The sequence below is a fragment of the Tupaia chinensis genome, unplaced genomic scaffold, assembly GCF_000334495.1.
Source record: "Tupaia chinensis unplaced genomic scaffold, TupChi_1.0 Scaffold140534_1, whole genome shotgun sequence".
Classification (NCBI taxonomy): Eukaryota; Metazoa; Chordata; class Mammalia; order Scandentia; family Tupaiidae; genus Tupaia; species Tupaia belangeri.
Genome location: NW_006200409.1, coordinates 955,140 through 978,261, shown reverse-complemented (window position 1 = coordinate 978,261; position 23,122 = coordinate 955,140). Strand labels below are relative to the sequence as shown.

The following is a 23,122-nucleotide window of genomic DNA, read 5'->3' as shown; positions in this document are numbered from 1 at the left end:
TTGGACTGGGGAGAAATATTCACATATTGAAATGTTCACTTGGTAAGCTAAATAATGTGATCAAATGTATAAAAAATAAAATAAAATAAAAAAGATAATACAGGGAAAAAATGAAAAAAGAGCACGTGATCTGAACATATATTTCTCAGAACAAGACAGACAAATAGTCAAAAAGTGTATGAAAAAGTGTTCAACATCATTAATCATTAGAGAAATGCAAATCAAACCCACAAGAAGATATCGTCTCACACCAATTAGAATGATTATTATTAAAAAGATGAAAAACAAAAAAAAATATTGGTAAGGAAGCAGAGACAAAAGAACTCTCACACATTTTTGTTGGTACAATCATTATAGAAAACAGTATGGAGAGTCCTAAAAAATGAAAAATGGAACTATCATTTGATCCAACAATCCCACCACTGAGTATATATATCCAAAAGAAAGGAAATCAGCATGTTGAAGAAATATCTGCACCCCGTATTTACTGTAGCACTATTCACAATAACCAAGATGTGGAATCAACCTTAATGTCCATCAACAGATGAACAGATAAGAAAATGTGTCATCTACACATGATGGAATATTATTCAGCCACTGAAAAGGAGAACTCCTGTCATTCTCAACAACATGGATAAGTTTGGAGGATACGACATGTAGCGAAATAAGCTAGACACAGAGAGAGAAATAGCACATGTTCTGTCTCATATGAGGAAGCTAAAAAAGTTGATCTCAGTGTTGGCAAGGCTGGGGTGAAAAGGGTGCCCTCCAAAAGAGTTGATGGGAATGTAAATTAGTATGACCACTAAAGAAAACCATGTGGAGGTTTCTCAGAAATCTACAAATAGAACTTCCATATGACCCAGTAATTCCACTCTTTTTTTTTTTTTGAGAGGTTTTCACTATAGGGCGCATGCACGCGCCAGACAGACAGAGAGAGACATAGAGACAGAAAGCGAGAAATCACCCCCCAGGGGGGATGGACACGCCGCAATCCCTTCTCCTCCATTCTCCTCTCGGGATCTTGGGCACGCACGCACACGCACCCGGCGTGAGTTTTAAGCCACCGCGTCCAGGACGCGAACTGCGGTCAACTACGTGGGAGTCCAGCAACATAGCCATTACGCTAACTGCTGGTTCCCAGTAATTCCATTCTTAGGTATCTACTCAGAGGCTAGGAAAACCTTCAGTCAGAAAAACACTTGCACATCCATCTTTATTGTAGCATTATTCACAATTGCTGGGAAGATATGGAAGAAAGAGGGATTGGGTGATTCTGAGTAACAGGTACAAAATTACAGCTGGATTAGAGGAATAAATTCTAGCGTGCAACAACACTGCAAGATGATAGACGACGATACCTAACAACAATTTATTATGTACATTTCAAAAAGCTAGGGGAGAATATTTTAAAAGTTCTCAACACCAAAAAATGATAAATGTTCGCTGTATAGATATAATTACCGTGATTAGATCACTACAGATTATACACTATACGAGCTCATGAATTCTACGCCTTTGGATTTCACCTTTCCCAGACTTACTATTTGGCTTAGGGTGAAGATGAGAACTAGTAGTATAAACAGCCAAATCCCAACTAACTTCTACTGACTTCTAAAAGTTAGAGTTGGAAAGAGACTCTCAAAAACTAAAGATGATTCAAAACTTTATTCTCTGGCAAGCTCATTTATTTCAAACTTGTAAGAGAACTATTAAGGAGACATAGAACCGATTAAGGCTGAAAAGATGATTTTTATGCAGTAAGATTTCTTCTCCTGCCTCTCCCCTCCACTGCAGACATCAAAGTGTGAACTGGGTGAAGGGCAAGTGGGAAGAAAAGGAGGTAGAGAATTAAGAAGGCTGACAAGTCCGTACTATATACCATATAGTATAGCTGTCCTCGAATAGCCACAGATTCTCCCTACAAGGATCATCGAATGCCAAGACAATCAGTCAGCCAATATTTGTGAGATAGAACAAATAAATTACAGACTAACACTTTTCTGATTTTAAGGTGCAAAGAAATCATCTGAGGTTCTTGTTAAATGACCATTTGGGTCCAGTAGCTTAGGATAGGTCTGAGATGGGGTTTTTCTAACAAGCTCCCAGGAAAGACCCATGCCATGTGGCTGGATCATGACTGCCCTTGGGGAGGAAGACTAGGGACTAAACCAGACTTCCACCTGGGCCTTCCTTCCCTCTGGAAAATGTTTAAACTCCATATAATGACATTCTTCCCTTTCTAAACCTCCTTACAAACACCTGTGCTCTTCTACCCCACCACTACACAAATATTCACACGTATTTTAAAAGAGCCAAGCAGTTTTTTTTAAAGCCCACTCCAAAGCCAGCCAACAATTTTACCTCATTGGTAATCTGGTTGCTGAATTTTGCATGAAGGAGGTTAGGAGTGTCCGTGACAGCAGTGTACTTGAATGACTGGGGATGTTGACGGTATTTACTCTGAATTCACAAAAGAAGAAAAGACAATTTCATAACGTATAAGACCAGTGCTTTAAATGCCAGTTGAAAAGTCCCATTTTGCAAAAGCTGCAAGTCTGTCACTCTGGAATCCAGCCTATCACCTGTTCTTTTAACCTCTGAACTCATAGGATGAACCAGCAGAGAGGAAGACAGGATGGGTTGACCGATATTCTTATCAGTGGCAAGGGGAGATCAAGTCCCTTGTCCTGAATGTGAGCATGACATTTTAAATTCACAATTTGGGGGCCAGTATATGGTACAGTGGTCCCGTTGTTGGACTCCCACATGGCCAACCACAGTTCAAGTCTCAGTGGCTTGAAAATCACACCAAGTTTGTGTGCATATGCCCAAAATCTTGGGAGGAAAATGGAGGAGAAGGGATTGCAGCATGGCCACCCCCATCGGGCGGGGGGGGGGTGTGATTTCTCACTTTTCTTTTCACTGTCTCTTTCTCTCTTTCTCTCCATCTAGCACACATGCCCTAAGGCAAAAACCTCTCAATTTAATAAGTAAATAAATCCACAATTTGTGTCTGACCTTTCTTCCAGGAGATCTAGTGCTCCTCAGCCTCGATGGTGCACCACAAACTAAGCAGCTTAAAAAAACACACAAGCCTGCACATCACCCTGGGAAATAGGAAATCCTCAGTGGGGTCCAGGCCTCTGTATTTCTTTTAAAGCTCCAAAGGGGGTTGTGATGCACCACCAGGTTTAGAGATTTCACCGGCAAAACAAAGCCCAAAGTTAAACCTAAACTCCCACTGCACGCAAACCAGATGTCCATCTGAGACTCAGGACAACTGCTGGGCACCTCTTATTTCCCGTACCTCCTACCAAGCCCTCCTGTCTTTGTGTCTACCATGAATAAAAGTCCTATTGCCCTCTCAGAGGGGAGAAATGTACAACATTTAGACAGCAGTGTACAACGTTTAGAATTCTGAGACTTCCATAGTTTCACCAAGAGAAGATCATCAAGCTTATAATAATAATTTCCTACACAGCTACCAGAAAAGCACAATCTAAGAGGAGTGCTTATCCTCACAAAAACTAAATAAGAGAGGTAGGAGTATTCCCATTTGACTAATTAAGAAGCTGAGGTTCAGAGAGGCCAGGTCACTGGCTTGAGGTCACATGGGGAGTGAGTGCTAGCCTAGAATTTCAATCTCTATCTGTTGGTCTCCAAAGTCTGCTTTCTTTGCATTGCACCGCAGGGCCACTCTTCAAAGGGACACAGGAAAAGTTCAGTTTATGTATTTATTTGTCAATAGAGGATCTAGCTTGATATGGCAAAACTGTCTTAAGTGGCATCCCTTCAGAATGGAGACTCCAGTAAGAAAAGTGGCCCTGCAACAGCCTAGGTATTGAGTCACCCATGCTGACGGTGTAACATCCCCCCCAGTTTTAGCAGAAAGAACACCCTCTGCTCTGAAAACGTCGTCTACACCCACCACCTCCTCCAGGATCCCCGATTACCTCACTGATAAGTTCAGATGCTCTCTTTCTCCCTTCGATCTCTAAGGTGCCTGGAATGACACAGGCAACACCTCGCATGAAGTTCAGGTCTGACCGGTACAAATTCTGCAAGGAACAATACAGAGAATCAGAAAAGCAAAACTCAGAAATGCAAAGGGAAACAGGAGTCTCATGGCATATCATCTGGTGGGGGTCATAATTAGGACTCGGGGCTGAACCAGTGTCTCCAGATATTTTATCCTTAGCAAATACATGCATGCGTCGTAGTAAATGCTCGTGGGGGGTGGAAGATATAGTTCAGAAGAAAATAATTCTTCTGTCACTTGTCTCAGACTAGCTGTTACAGGAGTGCTAGACAGATTTTATTTTCATGTGGGCTATTAAAAATCTATGCTGGAGTGGATTGTGGTTAGACAGTCCATCTTCTAGGGCCAACGTGGAAAGGGTCTAACAGGTCTTCTAAAATAAAATGCCGCAGCAGCGGGTGGCATTAATTAACCATGGGTTATAAAACAACTAATAGACAAATCCAAAATAATCTGGCAAAGGCCTGAGTCTGTGTGGGTGGAGGCGAGTATGCGTAGCTGAATGATTCAGGCTGACAGTTTAAAGAGTCCCCAGATCCACTCCCCTTCAGCCAGCAAGGAGCCTCCTGGGTAGGCTGCCTTCCAACTGCTGTTATGACGAGAGGCAGAGCAAGCAAGGGCTCTGCTTAAGTGACAAACAGGCCCCCGAGATAGTGGCAGCTTCCTCACTCCTACTGCTGCTCCCAGGTTGCTGACAGTTTGTGTCATTCAGTAAATGCTCTACACAGGCATAAACTTCGCACAGACGACAGAAACCCAGATCTGAGAGTCGCTCAGCTCCCGGGCACTGCCAAACCAGGAAAGAGGTTCTGTGCAGTGTTGTATTTTCCTATGGAGGCCTCTTACTGCGAATCTCAGGGCACAGAAACCTCACAAGCTGGGAAGTAAGGTGAGCACCAAACAGGATGCTGCTGCCTGTTGGAAGAATAGCCTTTATTTCCTTAGGAGTAAGAAAATCCTCTAATGCTTCTCAGATACTCCTAGGCCTGCCTGCTTCAGAAAACAGGCCTCATATGTTAGAAACACAGGTCAGAGGAGTGTGAAAACTCCTTAAGAGGACCCAGGGAGGATCCCCAGGGCCCCGATTTCCCGGCATTCCCCTAATATTCTCCTTTCTCCTGAAGTGAGTCAGTTCTGACCAGCTCTGAGCAACCTCTGCCAACTGATCTTAACCCCTTTTAGAAAACGAGTGGCACAGGAATACATGAGGGCTCTTCCAAAACTTCATGGGAAAATTAGTGCGAAAAAACTATGCATGGACTTCAAAAAACTTTTCTGACAAAAATAAAATTGTCCTTTCATTCCATTTTTCCATGAACTTTTTGAGGCCTCCTTATATGAAGTATGAAGAGGATTCCCTGTCCAACTTGAAGCCACAGACAATACCATTGGCAAATCATGAACATGCAAGACCTTGAACCTTGATGGTATCTTGGTCATATGAACCTTAACTTTAAATCCCAGCACTTCTATTTCTTTTCTTTTCTTTTTTCCCCCCTGCCACATGTACTTGCCAGAGTGAGAAAGAAGAAAGTGAGAAAGCACCCCTGGGGGGATGGCCATACTGCAGTCCCTTCTCCTCTGTTCTCTCTTGGGATTTTGGGCACACATTCATATGCAGTTGGCATGTTTTTCAAGTTGATGTGTCCAGGACTCAAACCACACAGCTGGCCATGTGGAATCCAGCTAGGCCACTGGCTGACCCCAATTTCTTCTGTATTGTTGTGTGGTCCTAGACAAGCTATTTGACTTTTGCAACTCACTGTAATTTTTCTGTAAAATGGGGATAGAGACTAGCAATATAGGGTTATTGTGAGTATTAACTGAGATAATGCATGAAAACACAATTCTTTCCCTTTTGAAAAAGCAATGTAATACACCATAAAGTTATATGTAATCCAATGTAATATAAAGAAGATTATGGTGATTAAAAAATAAATAAATAAAGTATATTAAAAAAAAACACAATTCTTTGAATTCAGCAAAAATACTCAGTAAATGGTAGTTGTTATTAGATTTGTCTAATTGGGCCTAAGGGTTATGCAGGAGATCTTAGGCCTTGTTTCAAAGAAAGACCTGGGTTTGGGATTCTCCCCTCTGTGGGTTTCACTGAGACAACAGGAGCTCGAGGTCACTGCCTTATGGCCAAATCTAAGAGAAGGGCTCTGAGAGAGAGGTTAGGTCTCCTTACCTCACTCTGCAATTTGTGAGCTTTCTTGGCACAGCTCAGCCTCAGGTCTTCCGCCAAGGAAGTGTACTGGGGAAGCGGATGTTTGTAGTCCTGGTCACTGGCCAGGGTCTGAGCCTTCTTGGCATGCACCAGGGTTACCATGTCCAACGGCAGATGGAACTGTGCCTTCGAGTGTTCAAAGCCTTTCTTGTAATTCACCTAGAGGGGCACATAGATCAACTGCGATGATTTCAAAGCCACCATGTGCAATGGGACCATCAGGGAGAGCAATTGCAATGCAATGTCCCAGGTAAGCCAGGTGGATATTCTTGGCAGGGCCAGTGCTCCTTTCTTGTGGGACTAGTCTAATAAGCAGAGCTCATTTCTAGGTGCTGACACTCCAATTCCCCAGCTTCTGGAGGTCATTGACTTAACTGAAAAAGGCCCATGAGAAATACAGAACTCAAAGAAATAGCTACAATGTCAGTGATTTGCTTGCTCAAGTCTTCAGAGCTTTCCGGTTTTTTAGAGATAAAAAGATACAGGCTATCCTGATCCCTGTCCACCATATTTTTTTCCCTATCATCCATTCAAGTTCATGCCAGTGATGCTGTCACACCAGTTTAGGAAGAATGTTTTCAAAGATGAGATGACCTCCTATTCAATTTAGGAGCCAAGAATAGTAGGGTGGGGTGGACTCTTGGAGGGTCAATCTTTAGGGATGGGCAGTCTCAAAATATGCCCAACATATATCCTGAGAAAGAATGGGGAGCCTACTCCAGACTACTAGCTCGATTACAGTCCCTAGAGGAGCTATTTAAAGGCCTGTAAAACTCACTCAAAGCTTTCTTGGGGATCAGATACATAATCTTCACTTTCTCCTCTTCCTCCTCCATCCTTCCCATCGAATCCCTGAAGCTCCAGCCACTCATCTGTAACCTCTCATTCCCGCCTCCACTCACCCTGCTCTCATCTCTAGCATAAGACCAAGAACAATTCACTTCTAACTATGATTTTAGTTCAGTATCCCAGGAAAGGAATGGAGGAAAATGAGTTAATGAAGGCAGAAAACAAAATGGCAGAGAACATATGAAGAGGTGGAAAAAGAGTGAGAGCTAGAACTGGCTACACATGTCCTGCCTCTACTTCTGGCTGACCTTGCGCAAGGGACTGAACCATTCAGAGTCTTAATCTCCATATCAGAAAATGAGGATGCATAACAACACGGAGTTCCTAGACATAGTTTGACCATTATATGAGATACTGCATGGAAAAGTGCTTGGTTCTCTTGTCACTGATATAAGTCAACACATGTGATATGTGCAAGGACATGGCATACACACGCATGTACCAGCACCAGAGGTTCCCAATGAGTAATCAGAAAGTTGTTGAAAACTCAGATGGCTACAGGAACCAGGTAGATAGCAAATAAGTAAGGCAAGAAGTAAGGGAGGAGGAGTGACTATATGACCAGGAGAGCACAATCTTCAGTGGTCAGTTATCAACTTCAACCCACTGGTTCCTCAGTTCAAAAAGTCTAAAACTTTTATGCAAAAAGAATAAGAAGAAAGTCACTTTTTTCAGACAAGATCTAGCCCACAATCCCACATTCCCCCAGTTGTGGTGGCTACAGGTCAAAATCACAGGCCCAGAAGAGAAGAAAGGGGTCAACCAGTCAACACTTCATTTCAGAGAAGAGGGTGCAGCCCAGAGGGGACAAGTGATTTAACAATGCCACGTAGCAACTTGGTGGCAGAATTAATACCCGCACCAGTGTACAAATGACGGTAGTTGGTGTGCCGCAAGCAACATCAGGTGAGCACCCCACTGACCCTGTTGCATTCCCTCCACTTACGTCACTCTGCAGCCAGGTTGCACGCACTGAATGTGCAAGGCTGATATCACCTTCCAAGCTCCGTGAGCCAAGCATCTGTCCTTTCATTTTCTCAAATGCCTCTTTGTATTTGTACTAAAGGGAAAAAGAGCAAGAGAGAATAACAGCTCAGGGACAAGGGACATGCAATGGAAGAGGTGGATATTGGGTGAAATGTTTTGTTCTTTTGACAGTAACTGGGTGAGTTAAAAGAAAGCGCACGGGAGTCGTCAAAAGGTCTATTCTTTCATATGCAAGACTCCCAATGACTAAAGGGCTCCGCTATGAAATGGCAGGATGAGCTAGCACTTGGGCGGCTCACACTGAAGGAGGTGGGTGCATTGTTAACCGTCTCTTCCCATGGACTTGCTTTATGAAAACTCTTGGTGCAGGGTGCATTTCATCTGCCCAGGCACCATGTTTACAGTCAAGCATTTGGCTTTGTACCCAGGCTAGAGAATTTTTTGTTGTAAGCTATGTTCTTTTGCACTGGTCGTTATCTGATTGCCCTGACACAGTCAGTTTGGAGAGAAGAGGATATTATCCACAGGCAAAAGAAGGCAGGGGTTAGGGACGAAAAGAGTGAAAACTGCATAGTAGCAAACACTGCCATACTAATGGAGGTAGACGCTCACATCACTTATGATTTCGCCAGAAGCCTTTGCTGCTTGGAATGGAATAGCATCCAACCTCAGTTTGTATCCACCGTCTCGAAGTTTGCTCCAGGACTCCTTATAACGTGTCTGTCGGGAAGACATGCATAAATAAAGGCCTTCACATGACTGAACGGTTTCCTACCCTCTGGTTTGCTGAAATGGGAATCTGGTTTGTTGAGGGTGTTTTCCTCTCCATTGGAGTTAGAGGTCTTCGTGGCTTAGCGAACCCCACCAGGGTTGGATCCTGCCTCCCACTCACCCTTGGAGGCACAAGGTTAGAGGGTAAAGCCACCTAATGGAGGGGCTAAAAGCAAGGACTTTGGAGTCAGACAGATCTCAGTTTTTCTGAGCAGCACGTTGACTGGAAGAAATGCAAGAAGGTGCATTTGCATAGCTCTTTATGTGAGACAAATAAAAGCCAAATGCCTCTATCAGAGAACAGGAATGGCAGGAGAGGGTGCTGATGGAGATTATGGTGGGAGGTGTTAAGCTCCCAAGGCCTTCCAAGGCACAGCCACTGAAGATACTCGGTTACATTTGGCCATTCCCACAGTTCAGCTGCCCAGTACAAATGCCCTCTGTTCTAGACAGACGGTTTTCCCAGTCTCATTTTTTTCAAATGAACCTGACTCATCTACAGGGCCAGTTGCATAATTCGCAAGGCCCAGGGCAAATGAAAATGTGGGTTCCTTGTTCAAAAATACCCACAAATTTCAAAATGGTGACTGCAGAGCCTTAAGCCAGCACAGGACCTCTCTGAGTACAGGGTATTGTGTGCACACCCATGAAGCTAGCCCTCATCTCTTGTCATTAAAACCGGTGCCCTCTGGTCATCAGGCTCACCTCGCTGATATTCATGGCATTCAGCTTGGCCAGCAGGACTTCAGGGAGGTCGGCAGTCTGTGTGTAGTGGTGCTTTATGTTTTCTCCCTGCTCCTTGTACAGCCTCTGTGGATGAAGACAAGTGTTGCAGTCAACTCAGTGCCTCCCCCCCGCCCCCCGCCAGCCATCAGCCAGCCAAGTTACGCTCCGAGAGACCAAGGTGCTGCGGCTGCTACCTCCTCCTGGAGACAAGATTGCAGGCGCCCTGCCTCTACCCAGGCGCACAGCCAGTGAGGTGACATGTACGTCGTTCTCTCCCGAGTTCTACTTCCCAGCCTGGAATATGACATGCTGAAACTTTCCCTTCAGTGAGCGCTCCACTCAGAATGTATTGCTGAGACGGGTGTCAAGTGAGAAAATGAGCTCTACTTACCATCCAGGCATTGTTAACTAGAGTTGCGAGAGGGTATTGCGATGCAGAAGGCATGAGAGAAGATGGCTCTTCTGCAGGCGAGTTCTCACCACACCTACCTCAATCCTCATCCCCTCCCCATTCCCCCAGCCAAGGATTCTCGTCTTGACAAATGCCTCCTGGGTGGGTCTGGGGTTCTAGTCACCCAGAAATCTGATTTGGGCTTATGATATCTCAGTAGTTAGCAATGACACATAGCCACCAGAGACAGTTTCTTCTAAGCTGGGCTTTTCCATCCCAAATCTTACCAGCTATGTCCAAGTGTCTACGTGTCACAGCAGTGCCCTCTAGAGTTGGTTAGGGTAAGGAAGAAGCAGGTGCTGCTTTTCTTTATACAGCAGTTCTTATTTGGCCACTATGTTTTCAGAATTCGATTTCATTCTGATGGGCTGATTATCAAGAGATCATAAATTCCTAAATCTAGGAGCTTGTACATCACTTTATCACATATTTTGACAGGCACTGAGGCCATTTCGGAAAGACTACTGAATAAAGCAAACCAGAATAATTTTCTCAAATGGGAAGCAAGGGAGAAAATTTTGAAACGCCTCCCCATAAGGTTTGTAAATTTTCTTCAGGGCAAGATGAATGATTTGAAGCTATTGCAAAGCCCCATACAAAAGGGGTTTCTGTGGGCTTTTCAGTAGAATCATCCAAACAGAGCTAATCTATATCCCAGTGAACTTTTGTGTGACCGTATCACTCAGTGTAGTCTTAGATGAACCTGTGCTGGGCATAGGGGCAAAGGGTCCGCTCTTGATTTCACATTATCAAGAAATGATAGGAAATGGCTTAAAAATGGCTTAGTCTAATATATAAAAATCAGATGTAAATCATTTTCAAAGTTGTTGGGAAATCCAGAAAGCAACAATTCCTGTGTTCCAAAAAACCCTCACCATGACTTCATTATTCCAATTACCGTGATTTTTGCCCAGTGTTCCAGCTCTGAAAACACTTTCCCACAAAAAGAGAGGGGAAAAAGGCCTCGCTACAGACAGATCAACCAGACAGGCAAACAGGAAGGCACAAGAGCACCATGGGGCACTGGGGTGGCAGAGCCCCACTTGGCATCCTAAGTGAGTAACACCCCATTTGCATCCTAATGAGGAAGCACCCCTGCTAAGGAGAGCCTCCGCAAAGGACAAGGAGCTCCTTCATCCGTAGGACAACAGAAGGAGCAAGCCCAAGAACCCCTCCGCTTCAATCGCGTGTTGAAAGAAGAGCCCACTCTTAGAGTCATAATGTATATACATTATCACTTACATCCACTGCTTGGGTATAACTAATTCTGGCCTGGACCATCTCCGGAGTGTCTTTAATACTGGTAAACTTCAAAGCATCTGGATGCTGACGGTACTTCTTCTGTTGAGCAGAAAAAGATCAAAGCTGTGAATTTTGTGCTGCTCTTTCATGCCATTTGAAAGAGAAAATCATAGGTTGCTTGAGATTAGAGTGAATTTGTGAACATAATTATTATTCTGCTTCCTCCATCTTTATATCCTAGGTGCCTTCAGGTTAATATTTGTTTCAATTTAAGAATAACCTCATGTCAATTAACATTAAAGTATTTCTACCTGGTGCAAAGAAAACATCTCAAAATTAGGTTATACCGGTAAAATACTGTAGAATACACACTTAGGAAAGGACTCTTTTTATAGGCTTCAAATACTGTGTGGCAGTTGTTTACATATCTTAGTTTGGGTCTTCTAAGCAAGAAAGAGCATAAATAGTTACGTTTAGCCAGTGAAGCTTTCTATTTTGCTCTCATAAAAGAACTTGGCAGGCATTATCACAGTCAAAACTCTTGCATTTAACAGTCAGCAAGTGTACGATAGCCAATCACCTCAGAGCCTGCTTCAGATAACATACGTAATAATTCTTTGAAATATTACAGTAACAAGAAAACATGTAATATTATTGAAAAGAATCACCACACATTTTGAAAGATACTAAAACCAAATGAAAGTATAACAATTTAAATGTTGGTGGACATCTAAGTACTCAATTTTCAATTATGAAAATTACTCTTAAACTAATCCCATCTCCCTTCAACCCTCCTTTTTTTTTTTCCTTATCAAAAGACATTTCCAGGGGACTAGAGTGGTTGTCATTTTATTTGGTGGGGGGGAGTTTTTTGCTCTAGTGCACGTGTGTTCTCCAGAAAGACAGAGAGACAGAAAGTGAAAAATCACCCTCCAGGGGAGATGGCCACACCACAATCCGCTCTCCTTCATTCTTGTCTCGGGATCTTGGGCACGTATGCACACAGTGTGAGTTTAAGCCACCTGGTCTAGGACTTGAACCGCAGTCGACTACATGGGAGTCCAGCGACATAGCCATTATGTCAACTGCTGGTCCTGAGTGGTTGTCATTTTAATGACATTTATTTCATAAATACCCCTGATTTCTCTGGTTGAATTTTTGCATTATAGGTTGTCTTAAGAAGACACAGCTCAATAGCCTGTCAAATCTGGTCTGACACCTGTTTTTGTAAATAAAGTTTCATTTGTTTATGTATTGTCTTTGGCTGTTTGCCAGCTAGTTGTGACAGAGACCATATGAGATACAAAACTGAAAATATTTACTATCCTTTCTATTTAGTATCCTATCTTTTCCTAATTTTCTGTCCTTTGCAGAAAAGTTTTGCTGATTTTTGCTTCAGACTATAGGGGTGTGTGTGTGTGTGTATGTGTGTGTGTGTGTGTGTGTGTTGTGCATGCACATTTGTGGGTCTTTAAACAGTGTGTGGCATTTTCTTTGAAAGTCAAGCGATCAGTCCAATTTGACACTAACCTGGAAATATGCCATCCTGAAATAAAATGGTTGGGAAAAGTTGCTGAAAGATGGGTAGCCTTACTTAAGTTTGAGGACTGGTATGAGGCCAAGACATCAAGGATGATAAGCAAATTTCTTGAGAAAGTTTGCAAAATGAGGTGCCAAAGCAAGACCACCATGGAGTAAATGGTTCCCAAAAGAGCGTGGCTGCCACATGAAGGAATCACCTCCAATTCTAAGTTATGCACATAATGGTGTATGTTCTTCATGTCCTCTTATGAGCAGGCCCAGTATTGAGAGTCCGGGATAAGAAGTTCTCAAACCTAAATGTTTTTCCCTGTCCGGTTCTCATGTCCCTTCTCCTAAGGGGGTTTCTTCTTAATTAGACTAGATAGCTTAGTGCAGTACCATTCCTACTGAATTCACAGGGTCTTTCGCCCAAACCCTGGGTGCTGGCCAAGGTCCTGAAGAGTTAGGCCAATTTGAGTGAGGTCACTTTAATATCAATTCCGCAATGTGTCCGGTAATTTGAATGCTCAACGCTGTGAAAATATCAATGCTAGGCAGGTGGTTTGAAAAAACAAGATAGGTTCATGGAAAATGGAACCTCAAACAGTTCATGGAAAATGGAATCAAAGTAAGAGTGTATTTTGGTGCAAAAAAATGTTAAATCAATACATGCTGTTTTCCTAATATACATTTCCATGAAATTTTTGGAGGTCTTCATATGTTTAGTAAGAAAGTCTCTTCAAAACAAGGTCCCAAAGCTCAAGTCTTGTGGGCTACAGCCATTACAGTCATCTCCTCTCCCAGAAAAGTCCAGAAAGGGCAGGATACTGAGAAGGCAACAGAACAAATGCTCAGATGCCTTCTGAGCAAGTCCCTCCCCAAACAGACACAAAGCGAGGCGGACTGAAGCGGTCTGATGGTGTTCGGCAGCCGTGTGGGTGTTTGCCAAGGACAACTCCCTGGTGTGCCCGTTCCAGTGGCTCTCCACTGGGGACAATTCTGCCCCCTAAAGGATGTTTGGCGATGTCTGTGACCATTTTGGTTGTGGCAACTGGTCAGAGGACAGTGGTGGCATGGAGAGGGTAGGGACCAGGGAGGCTGCTAAACACCTGCAAGGCATAGGGCAGTTCCCAACAGAATGATCATAACATCCACAGCACTGAGGTGACACTCTCAGCCCGTCAGTAAAAGGGCTGCTCAAGAATATCGTTCCCAAATATAAAGAAGCACATCTCTTTACAAGCAGTGATATGGCAGGGTCCAGCCTGGGTGACTGTAAGTGGGCAGGGGTGAGATTTACAGAAGTGTGACACCTTCTCCCTCACCCCCACCAGAGAGAACCTTCTCATGCGTTGGACACTACGTGAATATTCAAAAACTATTTACACTGTGGCAGAAAGAGAGAGGGAGAGAATGTGCACACAGTCACAAAAGAGCTTTCTGGGCGCAATAAATGTAGCTTTTCATCATCTCTCCTGTGTTGCTTCATTAAAAAGGTAAGTTGGTGGGTAGCAATTGAGCTCCGTTTGATTGTCATTATTATTCATAATATCATTTGTCACCCACTTTGTTTTTGCCAGGGCTCTATGGGCCCCTACTGGTGTGTGTTTGGTATGTGGTTTCCCTCTAATTACCAGCCCTAGTCTGGGTTTTGAGGCCTTTCATGTGGCTTTGCCTTTTTCTTTGCCTTTTGAGTGGAAATTATTTTAATTTTATACAGAAACGCCGCACGCCTAATGCAGCCAGGCCTGTTACACGCTGTCAGGAAATCTCACCTCGCTAATGAGTTCTCCTGCCTTCTTCGCCTGCTCCACATTTAATGACCCGGTGGCGACCCAGCCCGTGCCTTTCATCCACTTCACATCTGCCCTGTATTGGTTCTGACAAAGGAGAAGGAAAAAAAAGGCAGGCCATTGTTGGTGCACAGACATTTAAAGGGCTATTAACGGCTCCCGACGCAGCCTGGGTGCCAGCTGAGTCAAATTAGGTGCCACTTTTGTCTTATCCATTTCTGCACAGTCACAGGTAGGGCTCCAAGATGTAAATTAATTTCCCCTTTAATTGGAGCCCACCCCGCGGATGGTGGCTTTAGGCCCCACCCAACATTACTGGAGGTGGAGAAGGAGGGGGGGCCAAATCAACCTTGGCCCTCATTATGGACTGGTGGAAAGAAGCGCATCCTCATTGTCTGCATTACCAGTTTCCTTGTTTAAAATGACATGCAGGGGAGAAGAAAATGAGAATTCACAACAGCACCCAGGTGGGAGCCATTCGAGGGAATTTCACAAGACATCCGAGGCTTCCCACGGTGCCAATTCCTTCCTACACACCTCCATGGGGGGCAGGCAGGTATTTCTCATTTCTTTACTTGCCATTGAATGACAGTTTTAATGGAAAGCCATTTAAATGGGTACTTCTCTAAAACTAGCCTGAACTTCTATCTATCTAGCATGAAATAGCTCTACCAGAAAGGGTATGTACACACACACACACACACACACACACACACACACACACATGTGCAGCAATCTGGCTACAGCTAAACTCCCTTTCAATTCACCTGTATTCTTTTTTTTTTTTTTTAGATGTTTTTGCTACAGGGCGCGTGTGCTCGCCAGAAAAAGAGAGAGAGACAAAGAGACAGAGAGCGAGAAATCACCTCCCAGGGGGGATGGCCACGCCACAATCCCTTCTCTTCCATTCTCCTCTCGGGATCTTGGGCACGCATGCACATGCACCCAGCGTGAATTTAAGCCACCAGGTCCGGTACTCGAACCGTGGTCGGCTACATGGGAGTCCAGCGACATAGCCATTATGCGAACTGCTGGTCCCAGTTCACCTGTATTCTTGTGCAAGTCATCTGAAGACAAAAAGAAACGGAACCGGGTAGGGACTGGAAGGAGGAAGGGGAAGTCCTGTTAAAGATTAGCAAGTGGGGACCAGAAGTTAGCGTAATGGCTAAGTCGCTGGAGTCCCACATAGTCGATTACGGTTCAAGACCCGGACCCAGTGGCTTAAACGCATGCCGGGCGCATGTGCATGCGTGCCCAAGATCCCGAGAGGAGAATGGAGGAGAAGGGATTGCGGCATGGCCATACCCCTGGGGGGGTGATTTCTCACTTTCTGTCTCTATGTCTCTCTCTGTCTGTCTGGCAAGCACACGCGCCCTATAGCAAAAACCTCTCCAAAAAGAAAAAAGATTAGCAAGTGACTCATTCCAAAAATGGGGACTGCTAGAGCTGCAGTGAGTTACCAGCGACACCATTCCATAGCAGGTCATAGCTAACAGTGTCACAAATACATTTCCCCTGGCAATAAAAAGAAACCAGGAAACACCCTTAGATTAGAATCCAAGAAGAAGAAAGTGACTCTATGATTTTCTGTTTGTTGGTTCAAATTTTTAAATGGGCATAATTCGAATGACAGTTAAGTCACTAGAAAGCTAAAGCTTTAGAACCAGCAGATGGCGTAATCATTACGTTGCTGGACTCCCAAGTAGTCAACTGCAGTTTGAGTCCTAGACCCAGCGGCTTGAAATTCACACTGGGTGCGTGTACATGTGTGCCCAAAATCCTGACAGAAGAGCGGAGAAGGGATTGTGGCATGGCCATCCTCCCTAGGGGGTGATTTCTTGCTTTCTGTCTCTCTGTCTCTCCAGTGAGTGCATGTGCCCTATAGGAAAAATCTCTCTTAAAAAAGCAAAAGAAAGAAAGAAAGCTGAAGTGTTCCCACTTATGAGTCCAGAAAAAGGTATCCCATAAGCATAAACTGGTGTTTGGGGAAACACTTGCGCCAGCATTAGTACACGCATGCACACAGACACACACACACAACTTACATCACTCTGTAAGCCGTATGCCTTCTTGGCCCATTCCACCTTCATGTCTGTGGGCAAAGCTGTAAAGTGACGCGATGCCGTCTTGTAGCCGATGTCTGTGGCTAAATGTTGAGCCTTGCGAGCGTGCACGAGGTGGATCATGTCCAGGGAGACATGGCACTGGGATTTGGTGTCCTCGAATCCCTTCTTATACTCCAGTTCACTCTGCAGCTTGGACATTTGCAGTGAGTGGCTCATTTGCGAATCACCCTGGACGCCCTTTGCCCCAATGAGCTTCCCTTTGGACCTCTCGTAATCTTCCTTGTACTTCACCTAAATAAGAGGGACAGAGCAGGGATATGTGAGATTCTCCTGAAGCAGTTGTTAAGCTTCACACCACACTGTGAGTTAAACACTCGGCAGAATCCTATCAGAATCATAAAAAAGTTCATCTCCTTTGAACGACTGACATATTTCTTTTCATTATACTGTGAAATAAAATACTATGACCTATGATTTGCCTTTCTACCTTGGCTATCAGAAAGCTCAGAGCTAAACTGAATGCACAGCTACAGCAAAGTCCTCTACTAATTTTCCAGTGAAATTTCATCTTTTCTCTATTTGAGATTGCTCTTTCTGGATTTATTTTTAAGTGGCCTGTTGTTTTCCATGAAAGTTACTGTACAGTCTTTCTTGGTAACAGTGAGAGCATTATAAATAAGAAGTAATCAAGAAATGAGAAAGACACAGAATATCCAAACTGCAAGTGCTGATTAAGAAAGAAGTTCCAGGGACCAGCAGGTGATGTAGTGGTTAAAGTGCTGGACTCCCATGTGGCCGACCAGTTCCGGGCCCAGGGGCTTGAAACTCACACCAGGCGTGTGTGTGTGTGTGTGTGTGTGTGTGCCCAAAATCCTGAGAGGAGAATGGAGGAGAAGGGATTGTGGCATGGCCATCCTCCTGAGCGGGGTGATTTCTTGCTTTCTGTCTGTCTCTCCCTGTCTCTCCAGTGTGTAGACATACTCTATAGCAAACTTAAAATTCTTGAGAAGAAAAAAAAAGAAAGGAGTTCAAGGTCCATTCAAGGTAGTACATACTAGACTCCTGGGTGGGTTGAAGCCATATGGAAGGCTCAGGTTCGATTCCCAGGTCACCATGAAAGGTCAGATGCCATGCTGCATGCCTTAGTCCTAGCTACTCAGGAGACTGAGAGAGGAGGCTTGTGATATAGGAAGGCCCTATCTAAAAATAATACACATTCAAAAAAGAAAGAAGTTCAAATGAAAGAACTAGGGTACATGCTAATATTTAGTAATATGGGGAGTATAAGGGAGCATGTTGCTTGGAGAAAAAAATAAAACACTTGACCAATAGTAATGAGGGCCAGAAGAAAGAACGAATATGGAAATTCTTTGAAGACTATAAAGTGATACCATTGTGTGGAACTGTTTTCAATATTATTATTACTAAGTCTGTTAGGAGACATGGGCTCTACTTTCATTTCTGCCACCATTTACTGAACACTTACTATAAGTCAGGCATGGGATAAAACCTGTGCCCCTCAAAGAGCCTCCACAGACCACAGGTGGTTTGTAAATGTTACCAGTTGATAACGAGAAAAATTAAATACAAAGCGACCACATCACTAAGCCACTGTTTGATTCTGCTGACTGTTTTTGGTTTCTGGTTTTGTTTTATTTTTTGTTTGTTTGTTTGTTTTCACAGTAAAACTTTCTCGATGAAAAAAAATAGAGTTGGACTTGCATTCTGGCCCAAGCTCCTAATCTTACATTAGACTTGTGACAGAAAGCATGAGACCAAAAACACAAACAAACAAACAAAAACCTTAATATACATCAGTTCTTCCATTTCTCCATAATCATTTTGCAATTACCAATTTACCACTACCCTCGCGGAGATGTTGAAAGATTCAGCAACCTGCCCGAAGAGACAGCAGTAGCAGGTGATAGAGCCGGGTGACATCTAAGGCCTATCCATCAGCAGAGCCTATCCTCTTAACCAGTAACTGGGCATAACATCTTCAGAAAGTCAGGGACTATCTCTGGGTATCGGTTTTCTACAAAGTGAGGAATTCGGGTTATTACTCACTACTATGACTAGTAACAGTTACCGCTCACTGAAAATCCATGTGTGGCAAGCAATTTGTTAAGCACTGACAAGATTATTTCATTGTGAGATGATTTTCCTTATCTTTCTTTCTTCCTCTTTTGTCAGTTTTATTTTTTAAATTATTTATTTATTTTTGCTATAGGGTACATGCACTTGCCAGAGAGAGTGAGAGAGAGAGAGAGAAGGGAAAGTGAGAAATGACCCCTAGGGGGGACGACTATGCCACAATTCCTTCTCCTTCAGTCTCCTCTTAGAATTTTGGGCTTGCATGCACACGTGCCCGGCATGATTTTCAAGTCGCCCAGGTCCAGTACTCGAATTGCACAATCAGCCATGTGGAATCCAGCACCTTAACCTCCGCACCACCTACTGGTTCATGAGATGATTTTTCTTATTCCTATTTTACAGGTAAGAATCCTGCGGTTCAAAGAGATTAAGAACCTGCCCAACCACCCTGACACTCTCCCACTGATGTAAACCGGTAGGAATTTGAGGTCTCTTGTACACACCGGGGCCTGACTCACCTCACTAGCCAGGTCCCTCTTGGCTTTGGCTGCCAGGAAAGTCATTGAGTCAAGACGTAGCTCAAAACCTTTCGCCTTCTGGCTTTCCCAGCTGCTCTTGTAGTGTTTCTAAGGGGATTTAGGAGAGAAGAAATTATCCTCATGCGAGAGAGGGTTTCTTTAGACTCAGTAATGACGTTTTTAGGAAGAAAATACCAATTACATCCTTCCCTAGCAGCCCTGAGAATCATAGGAACCATGTAATCTGGACATAACCAGACCTTCTGCTTCCTACCTTATAGCCTCTTGGCCCATGTGGCTTTAGTCAAATGAAGCAGAAATTCAACTCCAGAGACATTGAAAAATACATGAAGGCCTCAGAGACATGAAAGGCGGAATAACATTGCACAACACTGCAGCATTTCAGAAAAGTCTGTTCTCCATCTCTGTCCACACATCCCACCCAGACAGCAGTGGCCCCAATTACACCCTTTTTTCTTTCCTACTCCCCAACTTCTAATCCACTTGGGTATTTTCCCTGTTCTTCCCCTTTTCTCTCCTTGCCCCATCTCCAGATTTCAAGGTCTTTCTTCTGGAAGGTTCTTCTCCCTTTTAGTGTATGAATCAATTTAGCCTCTGTTTCTCCTTCCAGTTCTCCTCTCCGTGGATTATTCAGATCAGACCCCAAAGTCCTGGAAGTTGAGCAGGGAAAGCTAAGAAAGGCCTCTCTTAGACAGCACAGAAAGGGGGAGGACATTGGGAGTATGCATACTTCCAGGTCCACTGTGCATGCTCTTCCATGGGCTTCCTAAGTATTAGCTCACTGAAGCCTCGCAAGAATCCAGTGAGGAAGGGACTAGTACTAGCCTCACTCTTCCAACAGGACAACTGAGAGTAAAGAATTTGCCCAAGATCACACACCTAGTGAATGGCAGGACCAAGGATCAAACCTGAGCAGTCGGAAACTAACATCTGAGCTCTTAGTCCTCTCTACCACTACTCATATGCTGTTAAATCTCTGACCCCTGGAATCAGCACTGTTCCTACTCCATGATATATTCAGAGGTTCAAGTCCTCTTCCAGTTCATTTCTATGGAAGGTTGTTCTCTCTTCTCCCTAAAACACCGATCAGGAACCAGAGCCACTGGGTGAGCTATAGTTTGAAGGAACAGATGTTTATAACCTCAGTGGACAGACACTCTACCCATGTGGCTGGTGGGTTCTGGTGACCGGGTGGCTATTTCCACAGGAAGCAGAGTCCATGGCTGCCCACTCCCTCTTGCTGTACCTCACTGAGATGTGCAGCATTGGCTCGGGCCCGAATGAAGAGAGGCTCATCTTTGCTGATGGTGTACTGGTGGACCGACTGCTCGTTGCCTGCCTTGTAGGCCACCTGTTGGGTGAAGGCGATGAGTCAGGGGCAGGCGCTAAGTTGGGGGAAGGTGCTGGGCCAAGTGGGTCAGGTGGATTCCCTCATGGCTTCTCTATGTCTGCTCGGCATTTCTCTGGCTTTCATGGGAAATCTATTACCAAATCCACCAGACCAGATGGTGGCAAAATACAGGAAATGAGGGACCAGTACATGGTAAATGGTTACGTCATTGGACTTCCGTGTAGTTGATCACAGTTTGAGTCCCCGACCCTGTGCCCTAAAACTCACACTGGGTGTGTGTACATGCATGCCCAAAATCCCGAAAGGAGAATGGAGTAGAAGGGACTGCAGTGTGGCCATCCCCTCTGGGAGGTGATTTCTTGCTTTCTGTTTCTCCAGCGAGTGCATGGGCCCTATAGCAAAAATCTCTCTCTCGAAAAAAAAAAAAAAAAAAAACAAAAAAAAAAGGAAAAAAAGAAGGGCTGGGTGTGTGTACATGCATGCCCAAAATCCCGAAAGGAGAATGGAGTAGAAGGGACTGCAGTGTGGCCATCCCCTCTGGGAGGTGATTTCTTGCTTTCTGTTTCTCCAGCGAGTGCATGGGCCCTATAGCAAAAATCTCTCTCTCGAAAAAAAAAAAAAAGAAAATCAAAGAACATAGGAAATGAAGATGGAGGTCAGACACCAACCTAAAACCCCTCTAAGGTTTCAATTTTCACACCTTTCCCTTGAAATGCCACTTACCTCCCTAACTGGTTGCTATCTACACTGTCCACAGCCATAAAAACATCCCACCACAGGTTCAGATCTGCCCAGCTCCCCACTAGGAAAAATAACCCTACTCTGCCTCGTGCACCTCCATAATTGACCTGAATGCTTTCTTGGGTCCTGATACCAGGAAAAAGATCTGTGATCTGAGAGACATGGAGCAAACATCTCTCTCACAGGTATCACTGGACCTTTAGGAAGGGAGGTTAGAAGGGTCCTAACCAGATTGTAGCAATTTTTGCACCTGGCCATTGTTGAACACTAACTGTAAATAATTCACAAGGGAACTTTAGAAAGTTCACCCCCAAATGGAATTAAAGTATGAGTTTATTTTGGTGCAAACATTTGAAATCCACATTGATTTTTCACAGTATGCATTTTCCATGAACTTTCTGAAGACTCCTTATATGGGAGGCCTAATTAATTATTCTGCACCCCAAATTTGAGTCAAGTGCACATGCCACACACATATGCTGTCCTTCTCTAATACAATTCTCTACTGGCTCCAGAATTATAGTCTTTGATGGGATATAGGAGAAGGAGAAAGAAAAAAGAAGGAACTAGCAGAAATATCCAAAGCAGAAAAATCATAAAGTCAGTCCTTTGTCTGTTTCTACTACTGGGGGTGAAGTGTAGTTGCAGGAGCAGAGAGGTGTGGTGTCCTATTCCCAGACAGCCTAGTAGCCTATGGAAAACTGGGCCCAGCCTATTTAAGGGGAAGGCTCTTTGGTTCCTGGATCGTGCCTGGGCAGCACCTGCTGTTGTCCCCAGAGGTTCCCAAGCCCATGACACAGCATTTGGGTGGAGAAAGGGCAGCCCAGGACTCACCTCACTCTGAAGCTCCTGGCTCTTCTTGGCATGTTCCATCTGGGAGCTGTCGACCACACTGGTGAACTTCAGCTCGTCAACTCTCTGCCGGTAATTTTTCTGTTAACAAAGAAAAGGGACCCCACAGCATTAGGACTGGGCTGCCCTTTACCACCAAACATGTGTACATGTACACTCACACCTTCTGCAGGCCAAGCATTTCCTTGGAGGGAAGGTTCCAGCTGGTCCTGCAGTTTAAACAGAAACACATAGTCCCAACACAGCTGGCTCTGGTGAGCTCAATTTAATTGCTAATATTGAATGAGAATTTTAATTTCTCCCCCTCCGTCAACTCTGAATTTCACCATGTGCTCTAGGATGCATCCATTTAATAAATCTAGGTCTGACAGATGAGAGTGAAGTGGAGAAAACTTGGACCTTGAAGTCATGAGACCAAGGTTGACATCTCTCCTCCACCTCTTCCCAGCTTCATAATATTGACACATCGCTTAATGGACCTGAGCCACCCATGCTCCAACTGCACAGTGGGGATGGCAACAGAAGCCACCTCACTCTGAGTTGCTGTATGTGTAAGTCAAGTCCTTGGCATAGACGTTTAGTCCACAGCCTTCTCCATGATCTGTGATGCGATCATGAGTATTGAGAAAGCATCAGCATTAGGAAAGAAAGAACACCAGGAGCCACAAACACAAGGCTGGCAGTCAGGGGGTATTCACATTTCTTATTTTCCAGATCCCTGAGGTCTTGTCCTCATAGTGTCCCTGTCTCAGACACAAGTTAATTGGCAAATTTTCAGATGAGCTAATTCTGTCTACCCACGGGGACTTCTTGTCTTTCCTGAAGATTAGCTCCTCTGGCTTTTCCATTGGAGTTGCCAAGTCGATG

The 23,122-nt window shown here is 44.2% G+C and overlaps 1 protein-coding gene across 3 annotated transcripts in view; it reads right to left on the bottom strand.

Annotated features, from left to right (window-relative positions):
- The window catches only part of NRAP (nebulin related anchoring protein), an 89,708-nt gene that overhangs the window by 24,677 nt on the left and 41,909 nt on the right, over positions 1-23,122 (bottom strand). For 2 of the 3 annotated variants that reach the window (XM_014593407.2, XM_014593405.1), the window contains exons 21-32: positions 22,238-22,336; positions 20,558-20,662; positions 19,291-19,398; positions 16,658-16,969; positions 14,595-14,699; positions 11,299-11,397; positions 9,585-9,689; positions 8,721-8,828; positions 8,068-8,181; positions 6,234-6,431; positions 3,957-4,061; positions 2,365-2,463 (exon numbers count right to left, since the gene is read on the bottom strand). In XM_014593407.2, the coding sequence (XP_014448893.1) occupies positions 2,365-2,463; positions 3,957-4,061; positions 6,234-6,431; positions 8,068-8,181; positions 8,721-8,828; positions 9,585-9,689; positions 11,299-11,397; positions 14,595-14,699; positions 16,658-16,969; positions 19,291-19,398; positions 20,558-20,662; positions 22,238-22,336 (1,557 nt within the window). The remainder of the gene's footprint in view (positions 1-2,364; positions 2,464-3,956; positions 4,062-6,233; positions 6,432-8,067; positions 8,182-8,720; positions 8,829-9,584; positions 9,690-11,298; positions 11,398-14,594; positions 14,700-16,657; positions 16,970-19,290; positions 19,399-20,557; positions 20,663-22,237; positions 22,337-23,122) is intronic. The other variant, XM_014593406.1, reaches the window with a different exon arrangement.